Consider the following 25,843-nt stretch of genomic DNA (forward strand, 5'->3'; position numbering starts at 1 on the left):
AAAGAATTTAACTGCAAATGGAACTTTTTTAGTTTCAGCAAGGAACATCACAAATTTTGAGAGAAAGAAAAAAAATAAGAAAATGACAAAAAAGTTTTTTTTAAAAAAAAATAAGGAACATTCAGTTCATCTTCTTTGAAAAAATTGTTCAATTTTTGTACAAAGTGAATTTGAAATGTGAAAAGCTAATTTTAGGCCATATCATCTTTTTTCAAGATACTTGCCTGCTTTTCAGTCAAGTGTATGATTAGAAACTTGAAACTTTAGTCCAAACAGTGATTTTGTTTGAAATAGAATTCACAATATTAGACCTGAATGTGGTTTGAGGGTGAGATATTGGTGAATTGGGTCAGTCTTGTATTAATTAGAATATTTGTTGGAAAAGTTTTAAATTTAGTGTTTTATAGTTTGTTGAAAGTTAAAGCTATACTTTTCAGGAATGGCTTCTTCACTGCCATGCTTTTTACTTACAGCCAGAAATGTATTGATTTAGAATTACTCCTTAGTTCTCTGACCATGTCTGTCACTAGCTGTAATAATATGGCTGAGATTTACAAAATATAGACATGGAATTTTAAAGATTGAAAACATTTCTAAGTAGTAAAGCATAAGTCATTCAGATCTTCAGAGACATATAGAAATATATATATATATATGTATATGAAGTTTTTTTCTTTTCAACCATTTTTTTGTTCATATAAATGTGTTGCAAAATTTCAAGAACTACTTATATTTTTAAAAAAAAAAATTTTTGATTGTTTCCATTTACCTCAATGAATGTCTGTAAAGTACCTCATTTTTTTAGAGAATGTAAAAATTATATGATATTTTTGCTACAGTTGAAAATGAAACCATTAACTGAGTTGGTTTGAAAGCATTGCTACACATTTATCTGTACAATTCTTCAGTTCTTCAGGATGTAGTTCACATCTGTAGCCAAATCTACCTAGTCTATAGGCAACTTCACAGTAAAACAAATTTATCATGAACTCAGTTTGTGAATTTCAAACAAGTTATGATTTTGATATTTTAGATCTTTAATGCCTATAGAAACAGGCATCATAGACCATATAAGAAATGTTATCTAGTGGAGTTTGACATTAATGTAAGGACACACAGAATCTATAAACACTGTCAGCTGGCCATGTAAGCTGCTCAGCTGTAACCTATTTGGCTCCAAACACATAGCTCTGACTAGTCCAATTACTTATATTGTTAAATCATTCATTTTCATGATTATCATAAATTACTTAGATTTTACAAATATTTCATTTTGCAAACTTCCTCTAAAGACATGTTCATATATACATGATATTGCAAACGTTGATCTAGAAATCACTTAAAATTCTCAAATAATGAGCTATTAGTGACCTGAACTTTGCAAGACTCGAATATTGGTAACAGAATCAACATGGATGCTATCCAGAGTCATAATTGTACAAATAGTTATGAGGGAGTAGGATTCGCAGTTGACTCTACTCACATATTAACACGAAAATAATTCCTATTCAAAATATACCATTGGTGAGTGATTTACAGTATAAATCATAAGATTGGTGTGAAACTCTGCTACAATAGAAACATTTATGGTTGTCTTGGGTTCATTATAACAGTGTTTTACTGTAAGTTATTAAGAAAGTATAATATTTTTAGCATGGCCTCTACATATATAATATAGATAACATTGGCTGACAACATTCATACTGCTTTTTATTATTGTAGAAATTGTAGATCATGTCATGCTTCACAAAATTATATTCAGAAAAGCAGTGGATATAGATATATGTTTTAGTTAGATTATGATGTGTTATCTCCAAAAAGTATAAAAGTCTTGAACAAGACTTTTTTATTGAAAATATCAAACACATAATGTACCTGTCTTCTCTAGCATTTCTTCATGATGTCTGTTACACAAATTTCTTTAGTTGCTGATGTGTGAATATAAATATTGATCATTGGTAGGCATGCATGCTATCAATATAAGACAGTTATTTGAAAAAGAATTTGTTTGAACATTTTATTGTATCAAAATTTACCTTTCATATAGGGATCTTCAAATTGAATCTTCAGCTTCATATGGCAATGACAGGACATAGTTTTTGTTTTCAATCATTATGTCTTTATATAAGTCTGATTTACTATAAATTTTGTATAAATTGGTAAAAAATAACTTTTATTTTTTTTTTTTTAAATCTGATTAATCCATTTGTTTTTGTCAGACTTCCGGCGATTTGTCTGCAGACAACTTTACTGTGAGTTCATCCTCCCTACCAGTGATACGAACTGGCGATGTTCAGAGAGGACTTGACTACTTTATGCCCTGGCTTCAACAGGACAACAAACATCCATTTATTCTGGTGGGACCGGAGGGCTGTGGTAAAGGGTAGGCGCTGTTTAGTGTATTTGCCTGGAAACAAGTCCAGGGGCCAATGTGACATGCTATTCAAAGCCAGGGGGCAGGCTAATCGCAGGAACATTTCCCCGAAATTCTATAACCAAGCATGGGCTTATTGGTGGATTATACAGTAATCAGATTGAAATGGAAATCTTTTAGTTTTCTCATTTCAGTTTATTTTTGAAAAAGAGAAAATACCTAGTGGTGGTAGGAAATGTATGTATTACCTATGGTGTCAAAATGGTTATACATCCATATTTTTTGCAATAGAATTTGAAATCATAAAATTATTCCATTTTCAGAGGATTTTCAGTAAGACATGTACTGAAGTCATATTGGACACAAAAATTCCTTTATAAAAAATCAGGATTAAAAATTTTGAATTCTGTTCTGTTATTTGTAGAATGTTGCTGCGATACTGCTTTGACCAGCTACGTTCAACACAAGTAGCCACTGTCCACTGCAGTGCTCAGACTAATCCAACCCATGTCCTACAGAAACTCAACCAATCTTGTATGGTTCTGAACACAAACACTGGTCGTGTGTACCGACCCAAGGATTGTGAACGTCTCATTCTCTACCTCAAGGATATCAATCTACCTAAACCGGACAAGTGGGGCACATGTCAACTCATTGCCTTTCTACAACAAGTAGTGACCTACAACGGATTCTATGATACTAACCAGGAGTGGGTCGGATTAGAAGGTGTTCAGATTGTTGCCAGTATGAACGCTGGAACTGGACTAGGAAGGCATCAACTGACCACAAGATTTACCTCTGTTGTTCGGATATCATGTATTGGGTAAGTTCTGGACACAAACTGCATGACCACAAAATTCAATTCAGTTGTTAGGATACAATGTAAAGGATAAGTTTTTCAATATCAGTTACTCATACTGACCACAAGATTCACTTAACTGTTAGGACATCCAGTGTAGAGTAAGGTCTAAACCACTTGTGACATAATTTTAATCTTAGATGTCAGGATGTCCATGGTTTGTACAGAGGATGAAAAGTGCTTGAATTTGCTCTCAAATCCACGAAAAAGCTGGAATTCATTCTTTCTTGCTGTAAACTTGCAGTTCCGTTTCAGTGAGAACACAATTGATAAGGAACATGTTTCCAAAATGGAACACTTAAAATACTGCGGAAGCTTTATTCTAGTATTAATTTATTATTTTGTAAAAGAAATAAAATGCACAATGGCATATTTGGCTGTGAAATAGAATGTTCTTTTGTTATTTTAATCATGGTAAAGTTCAAAAATAGATTACGTTTTTATTCTCTGCAAGTTTGGGCTAAAAATGCACTCGGAAAACCAAGTGAAAAGACTTGAATCTTTGTTTGAAAAATCTATGCAAAATATGATGTCATAAATGACTGCTGGTAGAGAAGAAAAAATTGTAGAGACCAAAACTTTATCAAAGTGGTTAGTTCGATAAAATCCTACAATAAAGTAGGGCAGCAGAAGGAGTGTAGAAGTCATACTGGATATCCTTCCATCCATTCATTTGTAACCAGTAAGCAGAATTATTGTAGAAAATGTTCTGATTATCTTGGACTGACTTTCCTGTAACTTGGTACCTATGATCAGATAATGAGATACATGTAGATTTACATTTGTTTTTTACTTTTTCGTTTCAATAATATTCCTAGGATTTCCGCCTCATCCGTGTATAAAATTCCATGTGTGATAAAGTGAATATTGTCTAGTCTTGGCTTACAATTCTAATTATGTGTTGTAGTTATCCCGATCGGGATCAGCTACAGACCATTTATTCGGCGTACCTGCAGCCAATCATTCACAGACAGTTGGTACGCCATCCGGTGTGGGGAAATTCTTCCAAGGTTCACGCCTTGGCCGGCTCCATGGTTCAGCTGTATGAACAGGTTTGTGTGCTAGTTCAGATTTTAAATGCACTTTTGTGGAGGTTTAATTGATTTTGTCATGGAAAAATGCGATTTTTCAATTAATGATGGGAATAGGGTCTGTTGTAATAACCAAATTTACACTTTACTCGGAAAATTGTATGTTGTCCTGACTAACAATTGATGTCAGTTTTTTGTCATTTGTAAAACCATTTTATGCATTATTTAAAAGAATTGAAGAATAACAGATTCTAGAAAAAAAAATGTGAAAAAATGAAGACATTTGATGCTACACATGTCCAAGATTTATCTGACAAGTGTGTTTATGTACCATCACAGTTACGAGCACGCTTTACCGTGGATGACTATAGTCACTACCTGTTTACCCCACGTGACCTGACAAAATGGTGTCTCAATTTCCTGCGCTATGACCTCACTGCTGGAGCGAAGGAAGGATCAAGTGACCATGTCCTCCATATATGGGCGTATGAAGCACGTAGATTGTTTCGTGACAGAATTGTTGGTACCGATGGACTGAACAAATTTGACAGTATTCTCATGTCCACTATTCGAGCAGACTGGTCTGCTAATATCTTTGAAGCATTGGAAGGTGAGATGTCATCCAGAATTCTTATCATTGTAAATTACCTGACTTTGCAAGAGAAATATAGTTTCTGCATACTACATCTATTCTACTAAACACCAATGGGGCAACTCATAATCTAAGGTTAAAAGTCAGGGAGTGGATTTATTACAGAACAATGAAATGACATCTACTGGCATTTCTGTGGAACTGAAACAAATATCAATTACAAGACATATAGATACTATTTTTAGACGGGTAATGTTCAGTTCAAATTTGAAGTCAACTATAATTTCAACTTAATTTGATAATGAATTATGACCGTGAGTTGTACACCAAACCACTAACAAAAATTGGTGGGATGGGTGATTTTTTTTACTACAAAATAAATTTAATATATTGACATACTTTTACCGTTATGACTGTGACAGATATACTTTTGAATTTCAGATGAATTTTTCGTGACATGGGGAGCGAGAACAGAAACTGGAGCTGCAGTTGTTGCTGCAGGAGCACCCCTCCCACCAAATGGCAAACCACTTGGGAAGTTAGGCATTGATGATCTCACAGCAGTCATAGAACGTGGTTTGAAACTGTATAGTGAGTATTGTCACATTACCTTTATTCCTGATGACCGCTGAATAGCAGCCCTAAACTGATAGTAAATAACAAAACCTGCCTGTAATGATTCTTTATGATATTTATTGTATTCATAGGAATATTTCATAAAGTTTTGAAATAGACATAATGATAACATTCAGATCTGATAGTGTCATGAAATAGGAAAATGTGGTTAGAAGATGTTTGCCTAATTAAAGCACAAAGAATTTGTAGATGCAAAATGATGAATTTAAAATTTGTTTTACTGCCACTGGAAAAAATTGGCTGTGTAAAGATGTTGACAATATGTTCAAGTAGTGTGTATGTGTTGAACATTTAAAGATAAATGAAAGATGTTTTTTCTGAATTTTAGTAAACAAGATATGTTTTAAAATTTGAGGTTAGACAGATAAATGAATCACATGGCCGTATAAAGAAGTTCAATTGATAATAACAGGAACAATATATTATGATCTGAAGTTTAATTATGCATCGTTTGAATGTTCCTCTAACTCTGGTTTGATGTTTTTACACAGGCAGAGAGAACAGAGATCTAGACATTTTAATTTTCAAAGAAGTGTTGGATCATATGGCACGAGTTGATCGTGTGCTGACTAGTCCAGGAGGGTCTCTACTCTTGGCTGGACGGAGTGGAGTCGGGCGACGGACAGCAGTCACACTGGTTGCACACATGCACCAAATGTCTCTATACTCACCAAAGGTGTCTCGTGGATATGCAATGAAGCATTTTAAGAATGACCTGAAAACAGTGAGTTGTCTAGTAATGACATTTATCGTCAAGATAAACCTTGATCTCATGGAAAATTAGAATACTGAGGATTGAAAAATCATAAAGTAGAATTCTTACTTGTCACAAAAAGAACTTTGCTATGCAAATTAATGTCACAAGGACTTTGCAATTTACTACATCCTTTAGTTTTTTATTGATGCATTAGGTAAATTATATGTATCACATATGGATTTTTTGTTAGATGCTTAAAAGCAATTATACCTTTGACAAGATTAAAACTCTCATTCTAATCTCCATTATTTGGACTTTATGACATGAAGTCTAGGACTCTTTGTGACTCGCTATGACCCTTGTGACCCTCTATGACCCTTGTGACCCTCTGTGACCTGTATGACCCTCTATGACCCTTGTGACCCTCTATGCCCCTTGTGACCCTCTATGCCCCTCTACAATGCTCTAGGACTCCTTCGGCCCTCTCTGATCAGTGTGAACCTCTATGACCCCTAACAACCCTCTATGACCCTTGTGGTCCTTTATGGCATCTTTAACCAACTCTCTGTGACCCTCTACAACCCTTTATATCCCCCACAACCCTTTATGAACCCTATTATATTTTATGACTCTCAATGACCCATGTGACAGTTTGTGACCCATGTGACCCTTCTGTGTGACCTGATGTAACCCTTTATGACCCCTTTGACCTTTGTGTTGCTAGGTGATGCAGCAGGCTGGTATGGAAGATGAACAAGTTGTACTGCTGTTAGAAGACCACCAGTTTATTGAGCCCCAGTTTCTTGAGATGATCAACAGTCTTTTGTCCTCTGGTGAGGTACCGGGGCTCTATACCCCAGAGGAACTTGAACCTCTCCTCTCCCCACTCCGGGACATGGCCTCAGAGGTCGGCTTTAGGGGCACTCTGGTCAATTTCTTTGCCTCCAGTGAGTCTGACATTGATTTAAAATAGCAAATATAAATGTTTCATATTGCACATGGTGTGAAAATTTTAAAATGGTTGATTTTCAAAATCATTGGCTTGAATTCAGCAGGAAAATTGTTCTTAATTTGATTTATTGAAATTACAATATAAAGTCATGAAAAAATAAATAGAACAAGTTGAAATGATATAAGATTTTTATTTTTTTGTTTTCATGTAGAATTTGTAAAATAATAATGTTAATAGTTGGTGATTTCAGATGTCATCATTTTTTTTTCAAATTTTTTTGAGGCGACAAGATTTTTTTTAGTCAATTCGCTATATCTATAGAAAAAAACATTAAAGTTTGCTTTATTTATATTTTTTCTAGGAATCAAAACTAACCTACATATAGCTCTAATCATGGACTGTACCAACAGTCGGTTCACACTCAACTGTGAGAGTAACCCGGCCTTCTACAAGGAGTGTGCTGTCCAGTGGATGGAGAACTGGAGCAGAGACAGCATGGTCAAGGTAAAAGGATCACTCATATATGTAAATTCTCAGTAGATGACCACGTCTTCAAAAGAAAAATGACTGCAGACACTGACAAAATGTTTTATAAAAATCAAGAGTGTCAGTTGGTTGATCTAGCTCAAATAATAGAGTTGGCTTATTTAAAAGGAAATAGGTTAAAAATATGATGTCTTAATCAATTGTTATTTATTAGATCAAACAATTTTTCATTACGAAGCCAACTGTGTTTAAAAAAAGTGGATAACGATAGATGAAGAAATATTGAATTAATATGAATATTTAATAAAAAATGAAGACCATTTCTGACCTAATGGAAATTAAGGTCATATTAGAAGTTTAAGCTTATCATCCCAATTGTGATGTTACACGTATTAAAATATTTAAGAAAATGTTGTTTAATCTAAATTCTGACTTTGTTTAGGTACCGTATATGTTGCTGACAAAACCTTCCAAGGTAGAGGGCGCCAGTATCGGCGAGAAAAAGACACACAAACGAAAACTGTCAGGAGGCGAGGACTTACTCAAATGTTTCCTTCATGTCCACGAGTCATGTGCAGCAGCAAACATGGGAGCCACGCCGAGGCGTTACATTTCCTTCCTTAATACCTACCAGAAGGTGTACGGTGACAAGAAATCAGGCATTGAGAAAAAACAACAGCATCTTCAGGTAAAACTAGATGTATTTATAGTCCTATGAATGCCATTTTCAAAAATTGCAACTCTGAGAACAATTGTTGTCTTTAATATTTGTCTTTTATAATTTTATATCCATATGCAACAAAACTACTATATGTGTGTTGACAGGCTGGTGTGTCTAAACTCAATGAAGCAAAACAGTTGGTCGATGAATTGAAGAGGAAGGCTGCTGAACAGAGTATACTTCTGGCTGAGAAGCAATCAGAAGCTGACTCGGCTCTCCGAGAAATCACTGTTAGCATGCAGGTAAGATGACTGTGATCAACGATCACAATCATAATGTAAGATGACATCATGAAGTTGATTACTATCTGTGCATTATTAAAATTCCAAACAAAACTTACAGTGGATGTTACTAAGTTTACGATAAATGAAAAAAAAAAGAAGATAAATAAGAAAAAAATGTGAAAAATATTTTAAAAATGTTCTTTAATAATTCTTATCAAAATTGATAGTTGTATCATTCATTCCTTAAAATCCGAATTCATTTGATTTCAAAAACTTGGAAAAACAACAGTAGTATAGTGAAACTTCTATTAAATAAATTGTTAATAAATAATGGGTGATCCAACACTCCTAATGTAGAAAAATGCGGTAGTGTCTCCGGGCGGATCCGTGTAGGATTCGATAGAGTTCCTTACTATGGAAACATAAAACAATAAAAAAGGAATCTCCTGATGACGGCCGCATAGCGGTCGAAACATGTAGACAATGTTCACATGAAGTCTTTGTGGTGTTGAGATTTCTTTTTTATTGTTTTAAATAAATTGTTGTACATTTTAGAATGCCAGCGACCAGAAAAATGAGATGGAGGTACTGAAACAACAAGCTGCTGAGGAGGACAAGGTCCTACAGAAACGTAAGAAAGCTATTGATCTAGAGCTACAGGAGGTGGAGCCACTTGTTCAATCTGCAAAGAAAGCTGTTGGGAACATAAAGACAGAATCCCTGTCCGAGATTCGATCCCTCAGAGCTCCCCCAGATGTTATTCGGGATATTCTGGAAGGTGTGCTTCGACTCATGGGCATTTTTGATACATCATGGGTCAGCATGAAAAGGTGAGTATTTCAGTCTGAAAATTTTCTTATTTTCAAAATTTAAAGATTTTCATTTGTTTACTCAAAGTGCTTTGTATAAATAAGAATCATTTAAACTATTGATTCAAAGCTTTGATATATATGTTATTGAAGCATTTACATGACGTAGATTAACATGGTGCCAAAATGACATATTAATGTCACATGACCTACAGCCATGTGAAGAGATTCAGAATAGTGAGAAGTTCATGTAAGAAATGTAACTATCCCTGAATTATCTTTTTTTTATGGAACAATTTTTTTTCAGCAATGATTATCAGAATTTTTTTTATTATTTTCATTTCATTTAGTTTCCTTGCAAAACGAGGAGTCAAGGAAGACATTCAGACGTTTGATGCTCGTAAGATCAACCCTGATATAAGGAAGAGTGTGGAGGAACTCATTAGGAAAAGCAAAGATTCTTTTGAACCAAAGGTTTGCATTGGTGGCAGGGGAAATAGTTGGCCATAGAACTTGATAAAATACCATATATATCTCTTAAGGGCAATCCGCCCCCCTCCCCACCTCCCTACACTTGGGTCAGTCATACATTAATTATTTTACAAATTTACTACACATCAGCATTGAATATACATGTACTTCCATTACTTAGTAAGTAATATATTGATGTTAATTTCGACTCCTGTAAGTAGATGTACATATGTTTGTTTGGTTTGTGTAATCAGATATTTTAATTGTAAATGTCATTGATTACCAGAATGCTCGACGTGCCTCTCTAGCTGCCGAACCCCTGGCTGCATGGGTGAAGGCGAATGTCCAGTACTCCTATGTACTGGAGAGGATTGAACCACTGGAAACAGAACAGAATGAGCTGCTCAAGTAAGTTGATTCATCAAAAGTGGAAAAAAATGTCGTATTTATATAGAAAAATGATAAATTACCATTCAAATGCACATTTTGTTCAAATAATCTGTGTTGGAATTTTTTGCACAAAAAAAATCAGGTCAAGGTTTGTTCTGATGCATTGTAAGGAAACTCTTTTAATTAGAAGGTATATTTCTCAGTAAAAGGCTGACATCCTTAAGGCCAAATCAGAGCTGTAGAAATCAGCATTATCTGGTATATGATACATCTCATATATTACAAAACCCGAAGAGAGATTTATGTGATTATAAAAAGGTACAGGTTAGACTGTACAAGGTAGTGATATAAAAACTGAACTACTGAATTAAAGAAGATGCAAAAAATCCTAATTTTTGAAGAAGTGTATAACTATCATAATAACAATGATGAAAATATTAACTTTATTTATCTTATAGCGAGTGTAAAACTAGATGTCAGCTTATCACTCTTGCTGGTCCATTGTGTAGGCCTTGTTTAACATACCTATGGAAAGGTGACCGCATGCTTTTCCCTTTTTTTTATTAAGGTGAAAAGCAAGTGTGTTACCATTTCACCTGACCATCCCAATTAGTGTATAAATTATACCAGCACTAAATGTTATGTTCTGTTTCTGCAGGAATTTACAAAAGGCTGAGGCTCGAATGGAGAAGCTGAAGCGAGCCCTCGATGAGGTGGACAGTAAGGTTGCACAGCTGAGAAACAGATTTGAGACCCTTACAAAGGAGGCTGCTGAGCTGAAGATCAAACTGGATAAAGAGAACGAGACAATCCAGGCAGCAGAAACTCTTGTCACGAAACTAGAAGGAGAATATCAGAGATGGAGCAGTCAGGTCAGAGTTATCTCCCTTTTTGTGTCAAACATGAAACATTTATTTATCCTATGGAAAGTAACAGATTCATACAATAATTTTATTAAGTGTTTCCTTTGTTAAAGTATTTTATGAATGAAAATGTATATAATTTGGTCTTTTTAAGAAGTCAGTGGATTTCTTTTGTTGTCAGTTCCAAAATGTGAAAAATCTTCTACAGTGGAATTTTTATGTAGATCTTTACAAAAATTACTTTTCAGGAAATGGAAATGCAGGATATCTTCATTTTAAAGAAAATTTTTTAATCAAATTTCTGATTGTTTTTAAGGAAAATTTTTAACATAATATATTGTTTCCCATAAATTTCAAATTTATTTTTATGGGTAATCTTGACTCTATATATGAAAAATAAAATCATTTCTTTTTTTTAAATACTGTTCAAAGTAAGAATTGGAAAAGAATATATTGGAATACATTGATCAAATCATGTCACATCACTTCTTCTATCTCAAAATACATTGAATATTAGTCATATAAGTATCATATGATAACACAGGTTGGAGAGCTTACAGCAGAGCTGAAAGAGCTACCAAAACGCACCCTAGTGGCAGCGGCCTTCATCACCTACCTGGCTCAGGCACCAGAAGATGTTCGTCGTAACTGTATTAACTCCTGGCTTGAGTCAATGGGAGTCAGTAGATTTGATTTCCGCCGCTTCCTCAGCACAGAAAGCGAACAGCTGATTTGGAAATCTGAGGGATTGCCGTCTGACACGCTGTCCATGGAGAATGCACTTGTCATCCTACAGGTAAAAAAAACCACAAGTCATCAAAATTAATTCCATGAAGGTTGAATGATACATATCAACAAATATATAGGCACAATTGCATGAACATTCAATTTAATGTAAATCATATCCAGAAAAAAATCATAGTGAAAAAATGCTGTATATTGTTTTTGTATATACGTTTCTAGCACATGTGCATGCTCAGATAATATATACGGTATAACCTTACTCTGTATTACTAGAAACTTGCGACTAATAATTACTGATCATATCATATTGTTGCCATTTTGGTTGAATTTATCAAACTTGTTATATACATTTGTATGTATCAAAAAAATAAAATAAGTTATATCATTACAAAGCTCACTTTTCAAAAGAAACCAAAACCAAATATGGCTTTTGTTATAAGTGTCACTTTGCATTTAGTGTGTTTGTAGTAAAATTTGTAAACATATTTTTTGTCAATTACAAATATACATAACAAGTCTTGATACTAAGCTTTATAAATATTATGGCAAATCACTTTGTCATCGAGAGAGGAGGGGGGCGGGCATGATGTCAGTTACGTACGTCATGGAGATATGTTTCGTTGTCTTGGGGTGCATGTTGTCACATTTAGATGGTGAAGGATGGATCAGAAATTAAGTTTTTAGGATGCCCTGTCTCTTCTTATTTTATGATACCTATATTTAGCTTTGAACTTCTTTTTATCTGTTTATTTCTGATTTGTGCCTTTGACAAATTAATTCTATATTTCAGACCTGTTTGTTTATATGAAGTGATAGATTGATATCTACTTTAGAAATGTTTTCAGTGAAAAGGCTTTAAAATCTATAAGAAAGAACAATGATAACGCACTAATTTTTTCTGTTTTGTCGCAGTACAATTCTTGTGGAACTGATCTTACTACTTTGAATGTGACGTACGAAAACAAGCCATATGAAAACTTGATGTTGAAGAAGTTGAAAAACAAATGATTAAAGTATATCTACAGATTGACAAATTATAGATATTTTATTTGCAACACTTTACCTGCTGGCAGAATTTCATTATGTACCTTACAAGGACGGGGAAATATGGATGGGACGTTTTTAGTCACTAAGTTGACTTCATCAGTTTTGGATCTTTTCTTTGATAAACTGAGGAGTTCCCTTTATATTAGGTAGTTTCAAAGATGTGCAGAATTTCAATATTTACATAAGAAGGATTGAACAATCTTGGGGAGTTTTCAAGGTCGAGGTGTTCCTGACCGCAAATGTATTTAGTCCTGAAATTATAGAATTTTCATGGGTAAACTTGGGGTATCATTTTCAGATTTAGAAATTTCAAGAATTTATAGAATGTCAGTGGGTGTAGCCTCACACTAATTTTCATCAGTAAGGAAGCATTAATGAAGACTAAAAGCATGTCTAACCCCAATTCTTATAACTACCTTTTTGAGCTTGTTTGTTGACTGCTTTGTCTGTTTTTAACTTGCCGTGTCAGATGAATGAGATACCAGCCGGGGTAAGCTATATAATCACACAACTCTTCCACACGTTTGATGTCGCCCCTGCCTTGCTTTGATCCTCCATACCAATCACTCTTCCATTTCTTAATTCTGGTGTTTGAATGTGATTATACCACACTTATGCTCTTGATAACTTTCTGTCTAGAATATTTTGTTGTGATATTGTAGCCATTTCTATAAGGTTTTTTTTATTACATTTAGTTTCCGTGAATTATATTACAGGTTTACTGGGATGAAATCATAAGAATGTTTTCTCACTTTCTTTTTAATATTTTTTTTTCATTTTTTTCCCTATTTGAATTCCAAAATCTGAGTACACAAAAAGTATAGATAAGATACAATTCTCTCTATAAAAATCCTGATGTTCATTTAAAGAATGAATATATTTGAGATAATTTGAATATATGATTATAATGTAACTTATGCAAAGCATGGATACATACTGCCATCAATTTCACAGATATTGAAGAAATTAGTCAGAATTAGTAGAACAAAAACGAAAAAAATAGAATTTAGAAATAAACCCTGGAAACTAAATGCCAGTATGGAAAATGAAAGGTTGAATAGGTAAATGAAGTGCATGGCATTATATCAAGGTTCTACTGTAGAATTCATTTGACATTATAAGGAGGTTTTTCCTGTTTACTATTTCCAATGTATACATTGTATGACTCGTTAAGGGTGAAGGAATAGAAAATAGAATAAGAATAGAAATTAATTTCTGATGTTTACTGTATTTTTCAAATCATCATCATCTTTGATTTTTCTTTGTTTACATATTGTGATAAAGAATACAAAAAAGGAATCAATTCTCTTCTTGCTTTAGTTGTATTCATGATATTTCAAAAGCACCATTTCTTTTTCCTGCCACTCTTTGAATCACCGATTTGGCTTTTCTTTCACATGTTCATTGTAGAGTTCAGAAATGGCCGAATTTTGCATTGGTCAGTACATGCTATTATGATCACCACATGTCATAATGTTGCTTTGAGCTTCAGAAGGTCAACCCAGGCAACTTCACGATGTTAGTGTAATATATAAAGCTGGTCATTAGTTAGGTATCTGGCTTGAATAATTATTAAAAAGATAGAGCATGGCTTTAGTTCTTTTGAGCGAGATTCATACTTTGGGAATGTGTTTTTTGCACCTAGATCTAAGAAATTCTGAAATATTCACCAAACCAAACTGATAAAGAGCAGGTTTTTGTTTTATGAATTTTGATATGTAAAACTGTTATTTAAGTAGCTCATTGACTCCAAGTATAGATAAAAATTTAAACAATAGGAATTATTTTAAACTTTACTTATACAAATGTAGGTAAGCTTGTATTTTGTCAACAGCAATATTTAATGAAAGTCTATACATGGAAATAATGGACATGCAAATTTATTCCAAAAACAAATATAAAGTGGAATGATGCATGAATTTCGAAGCAAGACTTGACAATAAGAGATTTTACAAAATCATGTTCTGTTTGTGGTGCTAAATAGACTCTGAAGAGCCTATTGGTCAGGCCAGAGTAGTTTTGTGGTGCAACTGTCCTTATTAATCAAACCAACATCACTAATCTGTTTCACTACCAATCCAATGTTTTGTGGGAACTACAATAGATTCTGTGCGTTTTATCTGAACAGTTACCCACAGGGAATGCAGTAAGTAGTGACTCAAAGTTGACGCAGTTGCCAGCGTATGCTGAACATATATACCCACAGTTTGTCAAGTGGATTTTTCTTTCTTTAAATGTTTTGCTTTCAGTATTTTTCTCTTGAAGACCATGAGCTTTGTCGTGTAGCAATTCTAACTAGTTGCCGTCATTGTTATGAGTTGAAATGTTTGCTTTGTGATTGTAGTGAATATGACTGGATTTGATTGCCTCCATGATTAGAAACAGATTATGTAAATTGAAAGTGGTATCAGGTCTAGTTAGTGTAACTGATGATGATCAGGATGGAAATACTAAAACAATGCATTACTGATGACATCATTGCATTCCTGATGACATCATATGGAAGTTCTCAAATATAAGCATTAAACAAAACATCAAGGGAAATAACTCCAATGAATTTGAAGGAGAATTTGAAAGGTAGCATAAACCCTTAAGTTACGTGATGCTAGTAAGAATAAAAAGAGATAAAACTGAAAGAAATCAGATATTTGTAGCTTTCTCTTATTCCTCATTTTAGCTCTAAAATGAATTTTGAAATATAGGAAGTATTAAATCTTATCTCATAAGTCAATTAATAAGTTCATTTGGGATTTTATTTTGTCAACATAAATATTTGAAGACATATCTTTCCAGTAAGTGGTGTTTGTTTTGGAATTTATTTTAATACACTTTCAGGGTAACAGCAGAGTATACAATGAAAAAATAACTGTTAACTCTTTTATTCATGTATAATTAATTAGAAAAAGATACGTTAATTGTAATAAAAAGTTTTTTTCTCCTTTTTTTCCTTTGGTTTTGCTACATAATTCTTTAATCCAAACAGAAAGTGTTGTTTTGAATCTTATATTCTCATATCTTGTATGATGTGCTCCCTCTCTATAGTCTCCTTTGAAGATTGTTAAGAACAAATAAAACATATGAAAGGATTTTTTTAGATTTTAGAATTGACAGAATTAAATATAACCTCACAGGTTTTTAGATAAAATATGACAAACATTTTTTTCTCATTACAGAGTGCCCTGAGACCATTCTTGGTTGATCCATCATCAAGAGCTACAGAATGGTTGAAAACACATCTAAAAGAGAACCGTTTGGAAGTCATCAACCAACAAGTAAGCTATCAATATGTCAGAATATTTTCTTACATCACAACTCAAATAGAAAAATGGGAATTTAAATGTTTAGCTCTGCAGTGACCATTATAAAGGACTCGCATAACTGAATCAATCACTGTATGTTATTACTAAGCATTTAAGCTAACAGCATTAATATTTTAAGTTCAACACAAGTACCAGCTGTCTAGATTCATAGAAACCTACTTGTCAAAGGCTACTAATGGCATAATTTAGTAGGTTGAATAGCACCTCAGACTGTCTTGCCTTCAGAAGCCAACTATTGGAAGTTTACAAGTGGAACTTACAAACCACGTAGAGAAAAATTCTGACATTTAACTCTTGTCTAAATCTGCCCAATATACATTGACATCTGTTAAAACTATACATTTTCATAAAGACAGATAAATGCAGATTTCTTTCAGATATTATAAATTATAAATTTAAACCCCAGAGGGCACAAACTTTTACTGGTAGATCTCACAGATCTCAATTTAGGTAGGGATTTGGATATGGAAGGGAATCCCAGTCACTCATTGGCTGATTTAGGTGCATGAGTCCTTTGAACTGTACAGACAGGATGCAGTATTTTTTTTTCTTTCTTGTTTTTTCAAAAGAATTTAACCAAAATTTGATTATGAAATTTTGGCAGTTTTCTTTTTACAAGTGAAATATTTTTTCATAAAAATGGTAAGGATTGATACAATACAGGGGATAAATCAATGCTGGTCAGTCAACCATTTTGATCTACCATGACAGTAATGATTTGGTGTTGCAGGATGCAAATTTTTCAACTTCTCTGGAGCTGGCTGTTCGGTTTGGTAAAACCCTCATCATACAGGAGGTAGATGGAGTGGAGCCTGTACTATACCCATTGCTGAGAGGCGATCTCATGGCTCAGGGTAGGTAATTCTAGAAGTGATCTTGTAACCCCCGGTAGGTAACTCTACATCCAACTCTTCTCCAGATTTTGTGAATTTTTATTGGGTTGGGGTAAGTAATTCTTTCCAATACTGAGAATGACTCCATAGTTCAGGTAACTTTATCTCTATACTAAAGAGAGTTCTCATCAAAGATGTGCAACTCATATTCTTTAACATTCAGTTTAGGATTAGTCCAGTCTTAAATGTAAAAGAACTGCGCAGTTTTATTACCCTTCAGAATGTTTAATTTATCTTTTTGTGACTTTAGGACCAAGGTACGTTGTCCAGATCGGAGAAAAGACAATTGATTACAATGAAGAATTCAGACTTTTCCTTACAACACGTAATCCTTCCCCGGAGATTCCCCCAGATGCATTCTCCATCATCACAGAAGTGAACTTCACTACCACCAGGGCTGGCCTCACAGGACAGGTTAGTTGTTTTACCTGTGCTTCATATTTTGTATTTTACCTTCATTTACCTGCTGTGTTATAGAACATGATAAAAAGAAAATTTTATATCAAATAATTATGCTTTTGGTCTGTTATGCAAATATTTTTGGGACTCAGATATTTGAGTCCTAGACTCATACTTTTCCTGTGAGACTCAAATTTTTTAGAACTGACTATATCTCTTATTAATTTGACTCATCAAAATTTTCGAAATTATGCTCCAAATCTTATAAAATTAGTGTTTATGTCTAAGTGTTGACAATTTCAATTTGACCTTTTTGTTGACCTTTCATTTGATTCTTAATGTCCACCATTCCTCTCTTGTCCTATTAAATTCTATGTTCACTGATAATCATAACCTTTTTGCTTACAATTCTGATGTCAGTTTTGACCTCGTGTTTTTATAGCTGCTGGCCAACACCATTCAGAATGAAAAACCTGAATTAGAAGTGAGGAAAACAGAATTACTGAAGACTGAGGAGGATCTCAAAATACAACTGGCCAAACTAGAGGAGTCACTTTTAGAGGTAAGGATCTGATGATGGGCGGGGCTTATGTGAAGAGGAGGATTCACTACTGGAAGTCAGGGGTTAATGACAAAGGGCGGAGTCACTGCTTGAGATTAGGGGTTGGGCTGATATAAAGAGGAGAGTCACTAATGGAGGTTAGGGGTTGGGCTGATGTAAAGGGGAGAGTCACTAATGGAGGTTAGGGGTGGGGCTGATGTAAAGGGGAGAGTCACTAATGGAGGTTAGGGGTTGGGCTGATGTAAAGGGGAGAGTTACTAATGGAGGTTAGGGGTTGGGCTGATGTAAAGGGGAGAGTCACTAATGGAGGTAAGGGGTTGGGCTGATGTAAAGGGGAGAGTCACTAATGGAGGTTAGGGGTGGGGCTGATGTAAAGGGGAGGCATCACTATTGGAGGTTAGGGGTTGGGCTGATGTAAAGGGGAGGCATCACTATTGGAGGTTAGTGGTGGGGCTAATGTATAGAGATGAATCATTCCTGGAGGTAAGGGGTGGGGCTAATGTATAGAGGTGAATCATTACTGGAGGTTAGGGGTGGGGCTAATGTAAAGGGGAGAGTCACTAGTTGAGACTAGGGGTGGGGCTAATGTAAAGGGGAGTGTCACTAATGGAGGTTAGGGGTTGGGCTGATGTAAAGGGGAGAGTCACTAATGGAGGTTAGGGGTTGGGCTGATGTAAAGGGGAGAGTCACTAATGGAGGGTAGGGGTGGGGCTGATGTAAAGAGGAGAGTCACTAATGGAGGTTAGGGGTTGGGCTGATGTAAAGGGGAGGCATCACTATTGGAGGTTAGTGGTGGGGCTAATGTATAGAGGTGAATCATTACTGGAGGTTAGGGGTGGGGATAATGTAAAGGGAAGAGTTACTAGTTGAGACTAGGGGTGAGGCTAATGTAAAGGGGAGGAGTCACTTCTGACTGGGCAAATGTAAAAATGAGAGTCACTACTGGAGGTTAGGGGTAGGGCTAATGTGCAGAGGTGAATCACTACTGGAGGTTAGGTGTACAGCTAATGTAAAGAGTCACTACTTGTGGTCTATGACAATCTGTTTTATGGAACTTTTGTCTTCTGGAACACCTTAAGCCCATAATAGTGGATGTAACACCTGTTAAATGAAATAGATAATTATATAATCTGTAGTCAGAAGTGGGTTAATGTAAAGTGAAGTTAGGGTAGGGATTAATATTATTATAATAATGAGTAGTTATTTCTATAAGTGGGGAAGGAGTCAAGCGAAAGGCTTAAAGGGGAGGGCCACTACTGGAAGCTGAGGATTAAGGCAGGGATAATTTAGGAAACTGAGAGTCTTGATTTGGGAATAGTATTATACTTGCTAAAGATGATTTGAAACTTGCTTTAAAATTCTTTACTTGCTGTTAACCTTTACAGGAGCTGGCAAATGCCAAGGGTAACATCCTTGAGAACAAGGAACTGTTGGATTCTCTGAACAAGACTAAGGCCAGCAGTATAACCATCACAGACTCCCTCACCGAGTCAGTGAGACTCCAGGCCTCCCTTGACCAGGTCAGTATATAACTATCATTAAAACTATCATAGACTCCCTCACTGAGTCAGTGAGTCAGTGAGACTCCTCATATCCCTCGTTCAAGTCAGTATATAGCCATCACCAAGTCAGTGAGACTGCACCCCTCCCTCTACCAGATCACTTGGTTTAAAACTAATTAGGATTTCTGGATACACTTGCTTTCCAAGTTATAATCTGATTTTTGATATTGCTAGATGATGTCAATTTTGATCAATGGAATTAATTGGCATTGTCATTTTCATCGTTAGTTTATAAGAAAAACAAATTCTGGAAGATGATATTTCTTTAGATAACAGTTTATTTGAATTATGAAATAAAATGCAAATCTTTAATTCACATTTGGAATCCCATGCATATTACAAAGTGATCTTTGATTGTGAAATACTCATGATCATCATCTATTGTTCGTCAGCTTTTTAGTATGTTAAATTGTATTTTGTACAAGGCTCATGTTTGATAATTTCATTTTCTGTTGAGTACAGGAGAGAAATACTTACCTACCATTGGCAGAAAAAGGCAGCACATTATACTTTGTTATTAGTGACCTTGCCAAGATCAACAACATGTACCGCTTCAGTCTGGCAGCATTTCTGCGACTCTTTGCTCGAGCACTCAGCTCAAAACAGGTAAGTCATATATTACAATCATTTAATCTCTGAATAACTTTTGTTAAAAGTTTTACATTAGTATTAAATCAGAAGAAAGGATGAAAATTTCCCTGCAAATTTACCTTAACATTTTTACATGTATTTTGGTTTGTATTTATTTAGGATGGAAGTGGTACAGATCATCGTATTCAGAAACTGGGTCAGCGATTGCAACAACTTGTGTATGAATATGTGTGTCGTTCCATCTTCAAGACTGACCGTCTCATGTTTGCCTTGCATATGGTTCATGGAATGAGACCTGACCTCTTCCAGGAAAATGTAAGCAATAAAGTGTACAAATGTAATTACTTGGTTAGGAAAACTTTTCTATGATGTATCCTTTCATCAGAGGAAGGATTTATGAATGAAATGCTTTTGTAATACCCAAACATAATATGGCTGAAATTAAGGGTTCCTTCATGGTCCCCATAACAAAGTTTATTGTATGAAACTCTTTCTGGTCTTTTTCTGTATTAGCAATTTTAATTCTATTAAATTCTAATTTCAAAAATTAGATTTATGATAAAATTACCCACAAATTTAAGACTTCTGTGTCATTCTAGATTGGACATTATGTCCTTGAAGAAGATCTTTTGATTTATGATATCTATATGCCGTTACATGTATATAGATTGGAAGATATTCGTTAATTTTTACACATAATATTCATTTTGAGTGGTTGGGATGAAAAAAATGCCAGTGGATTCCCAAATAAATATATTTCAGGTCTTCTGGTAATTCTAGTAAATATATGGAATTTACACAAAATTGCGGTGTACAGATGTGTTTATCTGAAAGTCCAGGGAAAGCATTCTATATATCCCTGTGGTACAGCTGTTTATATCCATTACTTATGATACCAAATTGATCAGCTTGCCTTAAGGAATCTCGGAACAAAAATAATTTGAGTTATGATAAAAACTAAAATGTGAAGATTGTTTTAACAACTCTTGATATAAAAAAATACTGTAAATCACTCAGATTTCATTAATTCTTTATTTTGCAAACTTTCCTCTGCAGACAAATTTGCAATTTTGTGAATGCTGATCTAAAAATGACTTTAAATTCCTAAATGATGAGTTATTAGAGACCGCGACTCTTAAAGAGTCCGGTATCAGGAACCAAATTAATATGCATGCCATTCAGAGTTATTTTTTGTACAAATAATTGCAAGTGATTTGAATTTGTAAATGACCCTCTTCATGTATTAAAGCGAAAATAATTCCCACATGAAATATATATGATTAACAGCACATTCTTTGTAAACAACAAAATTCTGTGTAAAGCAACGATTGTTTTTGTTTCAATAGGAATGGGAGCTGTTCACCGGGATGCTGGTGGGTGAATCTGATTCTCAGCGAGGACCAAGCTGGGTGGACCCAGAGCGTATGGCCGCAATGGCCAGTCTTAAGGTTGGTCATCCACTCTTACTGACCACTGTAAATTATGACTCAAAAATGTTTACTTTAGGTTTCATCTCATTTTATCTCTTCCACTGTAAATTATGACTCAAAAAAATGTGATTAAGTAAATCATGATTTTCAAATGTACTGTATACTTCTAATGTATTACAGAAAAAACCAGCTGGAAACTGTAGTTAAAAAGAAAAAGATAAATACCCAGGGTGATAAAAATACATTATCATTGTATTGGATATTTATCACAGTAAACTACCACTTTATCTTGTCAAATAAAAAAAAGAATTAGAAAGTTTAGAAAAATCACATGTTTACTTTAGGTTTCATCTCATTTTTATTTCTTCCACTGCAGTCCAATTTACCCAAACTGTATCAGCAGTTCAACTTTGATGATTCATCCATGTGGTCAAGTTTTTCCCGGAGCAGCGAGTGTGAGACAGAGTTTCCATCAGTGATCGAGAAAAAGACCACTCTGTTCCAACAGCTGTTAACTGTACAGACCATCAGGCCAGACCGACTTCAGACGGCCATGGGATTATTTGCCTGTAAAGCTCTTGGTAAGTAACAACTTCCCTGGTGATGTTTTGGCAAATCACATCCCCTTTCCATTCTGTCCTGTCTCATCCTGGTATGTAGAGATTATGCTTATAATGCTTAGTGATAGGTATTTTCTAACTTGCATATTCAAGTTATAACATCTTTGTGAGGTATTTATATGGCCATTTTAGTGACACTGCCATTTTAAAGGTTATGCTGTCACTTATGTCTGTCCTCCCATCCCAGTCTGTCCCATTCTGTCATGTCAGGAATCACCATCATCAGTCAGTCTACTTTAGGATTTTTCAATGATTGTTGGAGATTTGATTTACTTTGCTAATCATTAACTGATAATTTATATCTTGTTTTCCTCAATAAAAATCTTGCCTATCCAGGTGATTAAAGAACATTAAAGTTTCTACGATCTTATACTGGAATATAAATGAGCTACGGAAATTAATGTTTAATCTTGTATATAGACATGAAGGAACTATCTTCACCATCGGTAAATCTGAAGAAGCTGTTTGAGACAGAAACAATGGCTGAGGAACCCATCCTTATAGTAATCTCCCCTGGGGCTGATCCTTCACAGGAGCTTCAGGAGCTGGCAGCAGAGGTGATCGGCCATGAAAAGTATCACCAGGTATGTTAAACCTATTTACTGTCCCAACATGTATTTCATCAAAATTTGTCTAGCAAAATTTTTATCAACAATAGCATTTTATGTATTAAATAAGTTAACTGGAATCCAAGAAGTTCTAGTTCTGAACATAAAGAATAATTTTGTTACCTGAAAGTGACAGATTTCTCTTTTTCCTTCAGTAAATGAAAAAAAAGTTATTGTAACTTGTTTGAGATTTAGATGATATTATATTAAGATGCTAGTTTAATTAGTTGAACAAATGTTTTTCCCTTTCGATGCCAGACATTGAAACACTAGCATTCAAACTCTGTTCTAGTAATGGAAAAAGAACTAAGGCAGTGTCATATGATATGGTTAAATGAATTAATTTGCTTCATTATCCTATTCTAAATTTGTAGCCTAAGCTGTGTGGTTTGATAAAATTTTTAGGATGAAATTTTTCTTAAAAATGTTGGAATTGTAGCATAAAGTGAAAATCATGAATTCTATGTAGGTCGCCATGGGTCAAGGTCAAGCAGACATTGCCATGCAGTTACTGCGGGACTGTTCTCAGAATGGCGAGTGGTTGTGTCTCAAGAATCTCCATCTGGTGACAGCCTGGTTGCCACAGCTGGAAAAGGTAGGTAACTCTAGATATGATTAACAATGTCTCGGATTATGATACACTAATATCATGGCTTGTGTATAGGAGTTGTGATGGGTTAATCGTGATGAATATGTATGGAAATGGACAGGGATGTACTCAAAATATTACTATGTACCGGGAAATTTTCAGCCCCTTTTATTTTTGTTTTTTCTCCATGAATAGGCAGGGCAAATTTAAGATGGAAGCAAAAATTTGTTTCACTAATGTTACCATTTATACAATCCTCAGAGGGTGAAATGTACCCATTTATATAATCCTCAGAGGGTGAAATGTACCCATTTGTATAATCGTCACAGGGTGAAATGTACCCATTTATATAATCCTCACAGGGTGAAATGTACCCATTTATATAATCCTCAGAGGGTGAAATGTACCCATTTATATAATCCTCAGAGGGTGAAATGAACCCATTTATATAATCCTCAGAGGGTGAAATGTACCCATTTGTATAATTGTCACAGGGTGAAATGTACCCATTTGTATAATTGTCACAGGGTGAAATGAACCCATTTATATAATCCTCAGAGGGTGAAATATACCCATTTGAAATATACCCATTTGTATAATTGTCACAGGGTGAAATGAACCCATTTATATAATCCTCAGAGGGTGAAATATACCCATTTGTATAATCCTCAGAGGGTGAAATATACCCATTTGTATAATCCTCAGAGGGTGAAATATACCCATTTGTATAATCGTCACAGGGTGAAATATACCAATTTGTATAATTGTCACAGGGTGAAATGAACCCATTTATATAATCCTCAGAGGGTGAAATGTACCCATTTATATAATCCTCAGAGGGTGAAATATACCCATTTATATAATCCTCGGAGGGTGAAATATACCCATTTGAAATATACCCATTTATATAATCCTCAGAGGGTGAAATATACCCATTTGTATAATCCTCAGAGGGTGAAATATACCCATTTGTATAATCCTCAGAGGGTGAAATATACCCATTTGTATAATCCTCAGAGGGTGAAATATACCCATTTGTATAATCCTCAGAGGGTGAAATGTACCCATTTATATAATCCTCAGAGGGTGAAATGTACCCATTTATATAATCCTCAGAGGGTGAAATGTACCCATTTATATAATCCTCAGAGGGTGAAATGTACCCATTTATATAATCCTCAGAGGGTGAAATATACCCATTTGTATAATCCTCAGAGGGTGAAATATACCCATTTGTATAATCCTCAGAGGGTGAAATATACCCATTTGTATAATCCTCAGAGGGTGAAATGTACCCATTTATATAATCCTCAGAGGGTGAAATATACCCATTTATATAATCCTCAGAGGGTGAAATATACCCATTTGTATAATCCTCAGAGGGTGAAATATACCCATTTGTATAATCCTCAGAGGGTGAAATAAACAAGCAGTTCATGTACAGTGATGAAAATATCTTGATATACAGTGAACTTTTTTCTTGGATCATACATCTGTTAAGACTGATTATCAAACCTTCGATGTATCACCAAATTCAGTTGCTGCCCTCCCCTAAACAGTTCTATGTGTGGAATAGCCTCCAGTAATTATATATGCGAGTCCCCAGACTCAGGATGTTCATTTACAGTTGTTGTATAGTAGCCTCCAGTAATTATATATGTGAGTCCCCAGACACAAGATGTTCATTTACAGTTCTTGTATAGTAGCCTCCAGTAATTATATATGTGAGTCCCCAGTCACAGGATGTTCATTTACAGTTGTTGTATAGTAGCCTCCAGTAATTATATATGTGAGTCCCCAGACTCAGGATGTTCATTTACAGTTGTTGTATAGTAGCCTCCAGTAATTATATATGTGAGTCCCCAGACACAGGATGTTCATTTACAGTTGTTGTATAGTAGCCTCCAGTAATTATATATGTGAGTCCCCAGACACAGGATGTTCATTTACAGTTCTTGTATAGTAGCCTCCAGTAATTATATATGTGAGTCCCCAGTCACAGGATGTTCATTTACAGTTCTTGTATAGTAGCCTCCAGTAATTATATATGTGAGTCCCCAGACACAGGATGTACATTTACAGTTCTTGTATAGTAGCCTCCAGTAATTATATATGTGAGTCCCCAGTCACAGGATGTTCATTTACAGTTCTTGTATAGTAGCCTCCAGTAATTATATATGTGAGTCCCCAGACACAGGATGTACATTTACAGTTCTTGTATAGTAGCCTCCAGTAATTATATATGTGAGTCCCCAGTCACAGGATGTTCATTTACAGTTGTTGTATAGTAGCCTCCAGTAATTATATATGTGAGTCCCCAGACACAGGATGTACATTTACAGTTCTTGTATAGTAGCCTCCAGTAATTATATA

At 34.8% G+C, this 25,843-nt stretch overlaps 1 protein-coding gene across 1 annotated transcript in view; it reads left to right on the plus strand.

Annotated features, from left to right (window-relative positions):
- The window catches only part of LOC132562821 (cytoplasmic dynein 2 heavy chain 1-like), a 56,884-nt gene that overhangs the window by 25,377 nt on the left and 5,664 nt on the right, over positions 1-25,843 (plus strand). Inside the window, exons 39-65 of the mRNA XM_060227598.1 lie at positions 2,220-2,383; positions 2,799-3,197; positions 4,141-4,285; positions 4,604-4,874; positions 5,298-5,447; positions 5,984-6,216; positions 6,914-7,136; positions 7,503-7,645; positions 8,070-8,315; positions 8,453-8,590; positions 9,128-9,402; positions 9,732-9,855; positions 10,139-10,260; positions 10,901-11,114; positions 11,650-11,901; positions 13,366-13,386; positions 16,070-16,168; positions 16,947-17,070; positions 17,360-17,523; positions 17,951-18,070; positions 19,456-19,590; positions 20,095-20,238; positions 20,383-20,538; positions 21,570-21,671; positions 22,030-22,234; positions 22,694-22,857; positions 23,351-23,476. Of these exons, the coding sequence (XP_060083581.1) occupies positions 2,220-2,383; positions 2,799-3,197; positions 4,141-4,285; positions 4,604-4,874; positions 5,298-5,447; positions 5,984-6,216; positions 6,914-7,136; positions 7,503-7,645; positions 8,070-8,315; positions 8,453-8,590; positions 9,128-9,402; positions 9,732-9,855; positions 10,139-10,260; positions 10,901-11,114; positions 11,650-11,901; positions 13,366-13,386; positions 16,070-16,168; positions 16,947-17,070; positions 17,360-17,523; positions 17,951-18,070; positions 19,456-19,590; positions 20,095-20,238; positions 20,383-20,538; positions 21,570-21,671; positions 22,030-22,234; positions 22,694-22,857; positions 23,351-23,476 (4,659 nt within the window). The remainder of the gene's footprint in view (positions 1-2,219; positions 2,384-2,798; positions 3,198-4,140; positions 4,286-4,603; positions 4,875-5,297; positions 5,448-5,983; positions 6,217-6,913; positions 7,137-7,502; positions 7,646-8,069; positions 8,316-8,452; positions 8,591-9,127; positions 9,403-9,731; positions 9,856-10,138; positions 10,261-10,900; positions 11,115-11,649; positions 11,902-13,365; positions 13,387-16,069; positions 16,169-16,946; positions 17,071-17,359; positions 17,524-17,950; positions 18,071-19,455; positions 19,591-20,094; positions 20,239-20,382; positions 20,539-21,569; positions 21,672-22,029; positions 22,235-22,693; positions 22,858-23,350; positions 23,477-25,843) is intronic.

The sequence above is a fragment of the Ylistrum balloti genome, unplaced genomic scaffold (genome assembly GCF_031769215.1).
Source record: "Ylistrum balloti isolate Yb309-2 unplaced genomic scaffold, AGI_CSIRO_Ybal_v1 Utg369672, whole genome shotgun sequence".
In the NCBI taxonomy this organism is placed as follows: domain Eukaryota; kingdom Metazoa; phylum Mollusca; class Bivalvia; order Pectinida; family Pectinidae; genus Ylistrum; species Ylistrum balloti.